Raw genomic sequence first — 12,145 nt, 5'->3', positions numbered from 1 at the left:
TATTGGCATTAAAGCACGAAAGAAAAAAAATCTAGAGTCTAAAGACCAGCTGGTATGATTCAGAGTAAATTAAAGTTTTATATTTCAAGTACATATTGCCAGATACAGACTGTTTCAAAAGTCTTAGGGCAGTTTAAAGGTATTAAAAGTTTAAAACAGCACTAAAACTTTTGCGAGATCTTGTAGAGATGGTTTCCAAATAGCTACGTAATGATAGTGCACATTCCTACATATAATAATTTTATTACAATGAACTGAACCCATTGTGATTAAAAAATTAAAATTGAAAACAACTTAGTTATACTTTTAAAAAGTACATCTTTATAATAATAAAACTCATTTATATGTTATTTTAAATTTTGTAAAGTACATCTATGGCCTTGATTGAATCTTATAACAATCATGTGAGGTAGGTGCTATTATTATTCCCATTTTATAGATGAGGAAATTAAGCCTGTGAGATGCTAAGTGACTTGCCCAGGGGCACATATCTAATAAGCATCTATGTAGTTTTATCACAAATTATATCTGAAACTTGCTATTTCAGTTAAGTAATAATGATTCTAGTCATTCAAATACAAAACAGGAAAGAAACGCATCCTAGTTCATCTGAATCAAAGTTCATTAGTGGCATTCGTTTACTTATTCTTTAATTAAAGTTATGTGAATTACTGAGTTTTTAGATGATCCAAAGTTGGCCTCTTTATGCCACACAATATACGTCTGAACTCCTTTCCTCTACCTGCTTAGGGAATGCAAATGGATTTTAATATTATTCCAACTTTTATTTCACTTTAAGAAATAATACCTCTGCAAATAAGATGAGGAAAATGAAGCTGGAGGAAGAGAAATAATACACTAGAATAAAATGAAGTCTCTAGAGCGAGAAAACTGAAAAATAAGTTGCTGTTATGACAAAGAATTGCACTGTAACTGCCATGCAGGTGCGCTCAAGGATACTGCCAGACTGGTCCTGCTTAGATGGCAGCAGCTCAAGTGTGATGCCAGAAGAGGTTACCGTGCTCCCTTCTGGCAGACGCCCCTACTTCATCTCTTGCTGGAGAAGCTAAAGCACAGAAGGTTACTCTTAGCTTCTTCTACCCTACCTGCTCATGTGTTCACCTGGTACTGATTATTGAGGCAATGTTAATAGATAACACAAGATTTTTATTACTTTTGTTTATTTGTGATTTCATCAGTGTAGGAAAGTCCCAGTGAGCCTGGAAAGCTCCTGTCCTTGATAAAGGAACTCAGTTAAAATGAAACCACCAAAACGATCAATCATTTACATGATTCAGATCTCATTTTTCACAGGTTATTCACTACAATAATTATTCTTCTATCTAAAAATACGTATTCCTGACTTAAGAATTGATATTCTTACTAGGGCAGAATGATATAAGCATTCAAAATACGTACCCACAAACATTCCATGTTTTCAATTTAATCACTCTCAAAACTGAATAACTGGTTGTGGTATTTTTTGGGGTTGGATAGGTGTTGCACATCTATAATCTTAGTAATAATTGATATGAGGTTAATGCTACATGAAATCATGACCAATAAAATTCCTATTTTGTTGAAACACATACGTATACCCATGTATGGGGAATAGGAGGGTGGCGGTGGTGCAATTCAACATACCCTGTTTGGAAAGAGTATTCTGTGTTATCTTCTTCAGGACCACTACTATTACTCTGGAGTTCAGGTTCATGTTCCTCTTTTCCTGGTACAGTCTCCCAGCTTTCATCACTTGAAGACTGATCTTTTTCTCTAGCAGAAAAATGAGGCAAAGAAGTAGACCATTCCCCATCACTGCATTCTGAACTGCAAATTTATCATAGAGAGAAAAAACTGGTCATCATTGGTCATCTGATACCTGTCTTAGGGTTTTAACAATATATTATGGTATACAGTAGATAATATAGTTTGCTATAATCCAAGACCAGAAAAATTTGTCTTTAATTATACGCAAATTTGAATGAATTTTCTATAAGCCAGCAACACCTATATTTAAGGAAACATAAATATGCTAAAAATGAAAACAGCAAGAAGCAAATTTCAGAAAACTTTAATATTTTTTCTTCAGAGCTATAATTTCATAGTGTCTAGATTAGTTTGCTTGTATTTTTCAACTGATTTTAAATAAATCTTTCCAAAATATAATTTCCCAAACATAAATTAAATGCACATTCAACAGGATAATATTTTAAATATTTAGATTAAATATCCCTCTTACCCACTGTAAGATGAATGTAAAAGATGATACCAATAAAACATAACAATATTAGCTTGACCTTGGAAAGAACAGCAGAGATAACTTGCAGTGTATTAGGCCCAAAGGACAGAATGTGGTAGGAAATGCTGCTTTCAGGAAGAACTATGGCTTCAAATTAGCTGATGTGTGAAGGCCTCCCGGCTGTGTTTGGATTATACTTGGCTATCATGCGTAAAATTCTCTATGACCCAAAAAATAACCCTCTCCAAAACAAAACAAAACAAGAAACCCCCTGAGATCATGAAACTATTACTGTCACTCATTTTTTCTCTGATATACCCATGATTACCAACCCCATCAACTCACAAAAATAAATTATTATCAATTTTATAGACTTTAATATTCATTACTTAAATCTTCTTTTCTAGAGAAAGTCAAGGTAATTTTATGATAATCAATTATGACTTTTTTTAAAAAATTCATCCTCTTTTATCACAGAGTATTGCCCTTTGGTGGCAGTGTGCCAAGAAAACCCCAAATGGGGCCACAGAGATGGACAAGACTGAAATGTCTAAGCAGAAACACCAAAATTGTCGGGTAAGTCTTCAGATGGTGATGAGGTCTCTGGTCCTATGACTTTAAGTATTCACCACTCTCCAGCAGAGTTTAGAATGGGAAACACTGCTATCATGTGAAAGGAATGAGTCCAAAATAACTGAAATTTTAAGCCTGGATGATTTTTACTACAGTAGTAACTAGGAGAACCAATGAAGTTCTAATGAGGAAAAGATGGAGGAAGAACAGCTGAGTTTAGCTTTGGACCTATTAGTCTGAAGTCATATTTGCATATGGAGATATTCACCTGGTAGCTAAAAAAGCAGAATGAAACCCAGGCTGGAGATGCAGACGTGGGAATCGTTCACAGAAAAATAACTTGTCAAGTTGCAAGAGTGACTGAAATATTCAAGATCAGAGGCACACAGAACAGACAGCTCAGGTTGAAACTTTGGGGGAACATTTATATTTAGCTAATAAGAAAAGAAAGAGGAGACAGAGAATGAATAATCAGAAATGTAGGAGAATCAGGACAGTAAAGTGGCACAGAAGTTAATGAATGAGTTTTTTTTTCTTTAAAGCGTGTTTAATATTGTCGGTGATGGGAGACAGGTGACACAGAATGAGAAACAGGATAAGATTGTTGGATCATTTGAAGGGGCTCTGGTGACTTCCAGAATTAAATTTCATCAGAAAGAAAAACATGAGATTGCAGGAGGTCAAAGGGATTGGCTTGTGAGGAAAGAAATAGGAAATTAGTGGTAGGAGAAGGGAAAAGAAAGGGAAAGAAATGATTCTTCCTTCTCATTTCCCAAGATAGAGAACACGTGTGCGTATCTGGAAGGCAAAGAAGTACATGAAAAAAGTGAGACTTAAGAAAAGAGGAGAAATAGAAAAATAGTAAGATCTTTGCAGAGCAGAAGTAAATGATAGTGAGGGCAAAAATAGAAGAATGGGTTTTGGAAAGAAAGAGGAATATCCTTTTCTCTGACAAAGGAGGGAAGGAAGGATTGTGTAGATAAAAAGGTACTTTGAGGTAAAAATGGGCAAACTCATACTTAATGGCTCCAATATCTTACTAAAGTAACAAAGTCCATTCAAAAGAAGTGATGACATAAGGAGAGTGGAGAAGATTTAAATTAAATGTTTAAAATTATTTGTATGTAAGGTAATAAAGGGAACATTAAAAAAAAGAAATAATGACAACTCCTTTTTTACATTCCTTGTCCTAGATTTGAAACACATGTTAATTATTTATTATTTCTCTATGGAAAACAAGTATTACCAGTGATGTTATATTGGTATGAGCCACAGAAAAAAGAATTTATGAACATTTAAAAATTAGTATCATATTAAAAGGACAATGAAGAAGCACATAGTGAGAGCAGGCTGCCATACATACAGAAAAAACTACAAAGAACTACCAGAATAAAAGACGTCATCAAAAAAACAAGATCTATGAAGCCAAGCAATTCACAGGGCAAGAGAAAAAAGTGATATATCACCAGTTTATGATGTCCACTGGCACAATTGTTATTTTGAGAGAGAGTAAGGAAAGGCTTCAGCATGTCTGGATGGTCCTACTGTAATGAACTTGTAAGAGGACACAGACAAAGATCACACAAGATGGGATATAATCTATGTCGTTGGAAGGTACACATATGAAATCACAAATCAATCTGAATAAGAAGAAATGAATTTAAGTTACTTTTTTTCTGTCTGTAAAGGATAATATTCCCTCGAAAATGGATTCTTTTCTCACTCCAAAGGTACAAAATCATAGAATCATTATTTCAAATAGTTTTGCAAATAATCATTCTTCCAGGACAAATAAGGAACTAACTTAATAGAAATGGGCTAATCTTATTTTATTATTCTTATAAAAAGGCATTTGGGGGAGAGGCATCTATTAGTCAGAACATTGCAAAGGAAGATAAAATACACACACTTTAAAAATTATTCTTTGGTTCTAAGAAATTTATTTTGGGAGCAACCTTTAACAGATTCAAAGCTGAGACACTCATGTCCTGATTTTGAATCATCTTGGGGATATAACTTGAAAGAAAGTAATAAGGGCAAAACATATTTAACTATCAAGATTACAGGGCTTTACAAGAAAATCCTAAGGGAAAGTAAAAGTTTTTCTGGGTACAACAGATTTCAGTGTTCAGATTTCAGTGAACGTTCACTATTCAAATAAAAATGGGACAGTTCTTTATTTGAATGCCTATGGCCATTCTGTATTATGTTTGTGGTACTTAACACATTAAAGTAAAAAATGTGGAATGAATTGGTCTGAATTTTCAGTTTTCATTTTTAAAATTTTTTAAAAATCATTTCAATCACTGTGGACAGAATTCCTTCTAAAATCAATACATGATTCTTTGTCTTCTGGAATAGCTAATACTTTCCCCCTCTCTATCTATTCAAAGATAGCAGCTATAAATTCTAATTACAGTCAAGGTTTCTACTTTTCACTGACCATTTCTCCTTTCTAATTTCCTCTTTTCAGTTGGTCATGGCTTTGGAAATGTGGCATAGCAAAATTCTAAATTTGGTGTCAGGAAAATCAGGGTTCAATCTTTACCATAGACACATACTAGTTGTATGACTAGGAAAATAAATTAACCTGTCTCAGTTTCCTCACCTGTAAAATGTAGATAGAAACTGCACCTACCACATAATGACTGTTAGGAACAACTGAGTTATTTTTGGAAAGCATGTAACTAAAAGTTTGGTAGAACTTTACATAAAATTAAGTTTTGAATGAGGTAATAATACATACTATGAATAAAGTCCATGAGTTTTAGGTGCACTTAAAATGTGATAATATAGTACTATATAATACTATACAGTACTATATAATACTATACTATATAATAACAGAACATAAATTTTTAAAATATACACATTTTGCCATGATTGATTATATGCTCTGGAGCTGAAGGCTTTTGGCTTATTTCATGTTCCTGGCTTTTTCCTGGGAGGTCAGGTTGCCAGACTGCTCAATTTCAGGTAAGTGGAATGTTACGGTTCTCGTATGGTAGGCTGTAAATACTATTGAGATTAGGAACTGTATATTATATCCCTTTATTTCCCCAGAATTTATAGAACTCTGCTTTGCTCATTAAATTAAAAAAATATATGTTAGAAATGCTGTAGAGGAAATTTGTATTTCAGGGAGGGTAGGGAGTGGATGACCTCTTTCCCAACTAAGATTCAATGAAGGAATTAAATGCAGTCATCCTTGTGCAGCTGGTTTTTAAAAATATATTATTCCTTTTTGTAAACATTTGTCCACAGAGGCTGAGTTTATAAAAAGGGTCTTTCATAATCAAAGTCTTGGGAGAGGAGGAAGGCAAGAAATAAGCAGAGACAAGTAGGACAAACTTATATAATGAAAAAAGTGCAAGCTCTACATAACAAAGACATGTAATTTCATGTAAAGCTTTTTCTATCCTACTTTGTAAATTGAAATGTGTATTTTATTTGGTGCTTGCTAGGTTCAGAATAGTCACTTTTTTAAAACAAGAAAAAAAATCTAAGGTATTGGCTCCTTGAGGTTATTGAAGTCCCCTTTTTATATGGGTAGGGTATTAACTCTAGCTTTCTGGTCCAATTCCAAGTGTGGTAATTGTGGCAGGATATCAAAAGATTGTTTTTGCTGTCTTAATTTAACAGTGAATAGATCAGTTCCTGTTGAATCGCCCTTAGCAATTTTATACCAGAGTTTTCATTTACCCTAAAGAGTGTTAATATTTCAGTTGTGATTTAAGTGAATACTTAGGGGGGTTTTCAGGAAGAAAAAGGGATCTTGCATTCATTAAAATATATGTGATTATCTAAAGAAAATAACTACTTAGTTTACATTTTAAAATGGTATATACCCAAAGGTAATATGTAAAATTGCTGCAATCTATAAATGTCTTGTTGAACTTTTGCTAGGCTCTAGCTGAGAGTTCTTTCCCTTGTAACTATCATACATAAACATGCCTGTAAAAATAAATCAGCTAAGAAGCACTAGAGTTTTTACAAAACAAAGCAAAAAAGAAATCTTAAAAGTCAAATGATTCTCTAATTATTTATATTTCTCTTCTCAGATGCTTATGGTGGGTTTCCTATGCTTCCTTTTCAACAATCTGCTACTGTTATAAAGAAAAGAATCCATTAAAAGCACTGGCAAGAGGAGCCGGTAGCAAAATCGAAGAGACAGTGACAAGGGAGGCTGTGAGGAGTTAAAGCACAATAATGAAAAAGGGGGAAAGAGAAGAAAAGCTGAATTACTTTTGGAAATTATACAGGTTATTGAAGTAAATTACTAAAATACACATTTGTTGTACTAACAGCTTTTTTGTGCACAAGTAAGCAGAATTTCAATTACAGGTATAATTCTTTTTTATGCTGTTTTTTGGTAAATTTCTAAAAGAAATATCAAATGTTTTGGATGTTTCAATATGCCTGTACAGTCAGAATGCTGTAAAAATTAGACTCAGTCATTCAGAATTTGAGACAGTTCTAGACTACATTAGAGTATAGGTTCTATAAACTGATGCATCACTAACAAGATTGAAAAAAAAAAGCTTCATCAACTAAAGAAACCTCCTCCCCTCCCCATTCTCCTACCTTCAAGATTTTCTATTCCAAATTAAAATCTTTTGTTTAATAATACATAATGGCACACTGCTTAAGAAGTATATTAAGGAAAATTATTAAGAATTATTCAGAAAAGGGGATGCAACTGGATGACCTCTAAGATTCTTTTCCATGATAAATCTATGAATTCCTTAACAGTAAAGATTCAATATTTAAAAGGTAAAAATAAGTTCTCCTTGCTAACTAAATATTAATAATTTTAAGAGAGAAATAGTCCCTTGTTTTAATTTCTCTTAGTTGGAAATCACCTTGAGATTGCCAATCAAATTCACTGACTTTTACTTTCTTCAACATTGATACCTATTAGAATGTAAGCTCTTTTCAGATCAGGGATAGTGTCTTATTCATACCCAGATAACCCTCAGCCTGTTCATTAAACACATTATGTAATAAATAAATGTTAAACTAGGAGTGACATGACACCTGACGGCTGTAAGAAAATAATATGTACAGAACTATTCCCTTTTTAAAAGTCATATGTTCTACCAAAGAACAAGAAATATACAAACTCACAGTAGAAATGTGAAATTACTGTTGGTTTAGGAGGGGAGAATAATTCCCACAACCATAAATCTTCATTCTGCCAAGGGTATTTGATTGCTTTCAGTACAAAATTAGGTACTGTCCAAGGCAATGAGAAGGATTCAGAAACCAGAAGTGTCAGGGGGAATAAAAGGCAAATCGGCTAAGCAGGAAAATTAAGCAAGAATTCTCAATTTTTACGGTTAATGAACTAAGTTTCCCCTTTTCTTTAAAAAAAAAATGCTTCTACAATAGGTTGACTTTGGACTAGTAAAATATGCAACATCTTAGCTAATTTAAAGGCTTATATATGTAAATATTAATGCTCAATTACCATTATAACATTTTTTCACACCCAATTCTGCTGTATATATAAAAGAAATGTGGTTTTGAGAGGTTTCAATGTATCTGTTTCAATAAGAATTCTGCAATGTTAAGGCTCTATCATTTAGAGTTTTAGACAATGGGCCCAATTCCTAGAAGGCAGGGACTGTCTCCTTTTGGTCTTTGTAATTAGCAGAAAACTGGGAATTGAACTTCATGCTTGCTTGGTAAAATCATTCCATTTAACACAATTATATAACAGAACTCTATTTCTAGTTGAGAAGAAAGGCTTACCTATCTTCGCCTTTGTAGTAGTATCTGCAATAATCTTCAAAACTATGCCAAAAAGTGTTATCATCTACAATGGCGTGCTTTTCTTGAACAGTTACAGTTTCTGGATGAATTTGATTATATTTCATTTTCTTTTGTGCACCTTCATAGTCTCTTGGGTCAAAGAACATGCTGGAATTTTTTTTGTCTTTAAAGCTTTTCAAAAGACCTTCTGAATGAATTTCCTCAGCTTCTGAGTTGTCTTGCCACCTCTCGACACTGCTTTTTTCCTCCTCATCACTACTAAAAAGACTTTTCCTGTCCAACTGGCTTGAACCTGCCTGTTTTCTCACTTTGGGTCTCACTACCAATTCAGATGAGTTTCCCTGGTTCTTCTTTCCATCGCTGGTATTTAATTCATTATGAACATCCCCTGGAGTTCTGATGGGAACCTCAATTAAATTTTTCCTCTGTCTCTCACAACTGGAATAGTTTAGATATTTCTTTGCAATAGCTTCATCTTCGGTAGAAGACCTCTCAAGTGTCCTGTTATTGTGATATACACATTCAGTATCACTACTAGAATATTTCACTACTGATGCTGGGGCTCTTTCTTCAAACCCTTCTCTTAAATTGTAAGTGGAGAACTTTGATTGTAAACCACTGAGAGAATCTACTCCCTTTTCCAGGTCAGACAGCATATCATCCAATGTTTCCTGAAATTTGCCAGTTTCCATTTTTACTGCGGAAATACCAATTTGACTACTGTCCTCTCCATCACTGCTATCTGGCTCGTAAGAGTCAATATTTACAAAAGCAATTCCATTTTTGACATAAGAAACATTATACTTTCTTGGAGTATACCTTGATGAGTAATCAGAACTATTATCCAGATTCAAACTGCTCCCTGAAGTCTCACTGTCTTCCAAACTATGATGTATAGCAGAAAATGGTGATGGGCTTCTCTCGGTAGCTTGAGTCCGTGCTGCTCTACAAATGGGAATTTCAGCTCCAGCATTTTCTAATAAAGGTATGCCTGATAATGAAGGGCGAACTTGAACCAGCGGACTGCAGCCTTCATAGGAGAATGCAAGAAAATATATTTAGAGAAAAATAAAAATTTGATTCAATAATAAATATTCAATGAGAAATGTACACCAGCCATGTACTCATTTAACTCTATTAATAAGTCACTTTGAGTCACTTACCTATCATGTCCACTTGCTTCCACAACTATTTTACCAAAAAGAGTACTTCTCTAAATCCATCTACATTTAGGGGAAGTGAGGGGGGGCGCTCTCTCATGACTCCAGCTGGAAACCTGGGTGATTAACTTGCTAAAAGAGTCACAGTGATGAACCTATCACATCATCACCTTCTGTCAATCTCCTCTACTGGTATTCTATAGCTGACTTTTCACTTGGCTCCCACCGTTAACATTTTTCAGTGGACAAGCGAATGGACAATAACCTTGGGTCAGCTTGTCAGAAAATTAAGGCTTTTTTCTATTAATTTTATTCAATAAATCACTAAGAAGTGATTTTTGAAAAATGAGCAATAGAAAGAATTAGCTTAATCACATATTTTGGCTCTGATTTAATATCTTGAAAAACTATTTTCACCTAATACTTGCTATTATGAAGGATTAAGTTATACTGGGAACAATAATATAAAATGCTAATGATAAAAACAGATTTTGCACACATTAAATGAAGATTTTACAGAATTGGGAAATCTGCCACATTTTGTTGTCAATCAGAAAATAATAGCTGTGAATATTTCATAACAGAATCAGCTCAATAAGAAATTACTGCAATGCACTTTATGTTATAGTAATAATAATAAGGCAATACCACCTTGAGTTTTTCTTGGCGAAGATTATTTTTAATTTAATCTTGTGAGATGTAAGGTATTCCTACTGGGACTTAGATTAAATAATTTAACTGTATTACGATTTGCTAATGTATGGCTATCTTTCAGTAACAGAAAATATAGAGGTGTTAGAATAAAAGAAACTATATAACTGTAAAATATGATTAATTACAGTGATCATTATTAATTAGAAAAACTCATCACTGAAATGTTTAATCTAAGACCAATATTCACTTAAGTAGTCTGTTTCATTTATTAAAGTAAAAAAAACAACCTAGAATGGAATTATGTTTGCTCATGTCCAAACGGGAAAAAAAAACAATCCAAAAAATGAAATCAAACATGACATCTTTAAAATACTTTTAAAATAAATGAATTTTTAACAAAGTTTAACAACAAAAACTTTGGTTACCTGTATTACTTGTTATTTATATTAAAAATAAGAAAATCATGGCAATCTACTAATATACACATAGTCCATTTAGAATGAAAGATTTCTTTAGGAATAAGAATTAAATCAAGAAAACAGAATGTAAATGCAAAAGGGAAAAAATGAGTCTATAGTCTTTCCTTAAACTAACTTTTCAGAATAAAAGATACCTGGAAAGGTTATTGGAGGATGTAGAATTATTCTGAGTTATTGTAGTGGTCTAAACTAGGACCAATGTCTGGAAGTTACAAGGAGGCACAATAAAAGAAGCAATTTTTAATTATTAACACTGTCAAAGATGTGGATATTTTTGCCTCTACCTTGATACTCCAAGGTTTCTAACAGGCTAGAAAAATAAAAGAACAGTCAGGGCAACTGAAGAGTTGAATTCTGTGTTGGTCTGGAGGTTAGACAAGACAATCCAGAATGAGAGCTTGTTAGAACTGGTGAGAACCTAAGAAATCTGGTCTAATCTCTCATTTTTACCAATGAGGAAACTAAGGGTCAAAAGAATTGAAATAAATTTCCCACGGTCACATAAGTAGTCACTTAACAAACTGGGGTCTCCTAGTCCTAACCATTTGTTTTTTACCCTATACAAAATTATACTTTAAAACTTTAAGGGGTTCTGTGATTATATAAACACTTGAGATCACTCTTTTGAAGGGACATAATTACTGTTATGAGAGTGGTTATATTTTAATTACCTGCCCAATTTTACTTCTTTCTTTTCTTAAAACATACTAAGAATATTAAATTTAATTTAAAATGTTCCCTGTGATCAAATATTTCAGGCTCACTTCACATAGTGTTACAGAAAACAGTAAACAACACTTTATGCAATCTCAAAGAATATAAAAAAATTAACCATTAATAATCTATAAGGTAATCACATCACTACTCACATGATGCCTTTTTCTTCTGAACATCGTCTAGTTCCAGTCCTTCACATTCACCACTCTGTTGAATTGAGCTGTTTTCTTGAGTGCTTAAAGATGGTTTAAAACTGACATATGCATGTCTTCTTCCATATCGCCTGCCTGTTATTGTCTGATAGCCTCCAGCTGGTTTTGGCCAGGTAGGTTTTCCAGATTCCTGACCCATTGCTGAAAAAGTGTGAAAAAAATGCACATATCTAAATAAATTAGAGAGAGGAGAATGTCTTATCTAGAAAACAGATGTCAAACATGTATCCCCACAGGTCACACATTCCTGAGTGGGGTCTGAGTCAGATTAAAATGCAATTTGGAAATTTTTAAAAATGATTTTATTTGTTTTCAGTGTTCTACAATCACTTCCAT

The 12,145-nt window shown here is 33.3% G+C and overlaps 1 protein-coding gene across 12 annotated transcripts in view; it reads right to left on the bottom strand.

Moving 5' to 3' along the window:
• Window positions 1-12,145, bottom strand: part of PJA2 (praja ring finger ubiquitin ligase 2) — a 132,300-nt gene that overhangs the window by 49,181 nt on the left and 70,974 nt on the right. For all 12 annotated transcript variants that reach the window (XM_072597249.1, XM_072597259.1, XM_072597253.1 and 9 more), the window contains 3 exons: window positions 11,750-11,950; window positions 8,567-9,617; window positions 1,645-1,827 (listed from right to left, as the gene is read on the bottom strand). In XM_072597249.1, the coding sequence (XP_072453350.1) occupies window positions 1,645-1,827; window positions 8,567-9,617; window positions 11,750-11,950 (1,435 nt within the window). The remainder of the gene's footprint in view (window positions 1-1,644; window positions 1,828-8,566; window positions 9,618-11,749; window positions 11,951-12,145) is intronic.

This window comes from Notamacropus eugenii, chromosome 3 (genome assembly GCF_028372415.1).
Source record: "Notamacropus eugenii isolate mMacEug1 chromosome 3, mMacEug1.pri_v2, whole genome shotgun sequence".
NCBI lineage: Eukaryota > Metazoa > Chordata > Mammalia > Diprotodontia > Macropodidae > Notamacropus > Notamacropus eugenii.
This window is presented reverse-complemented; position numbering and strand designations above follow the sequence as displayed.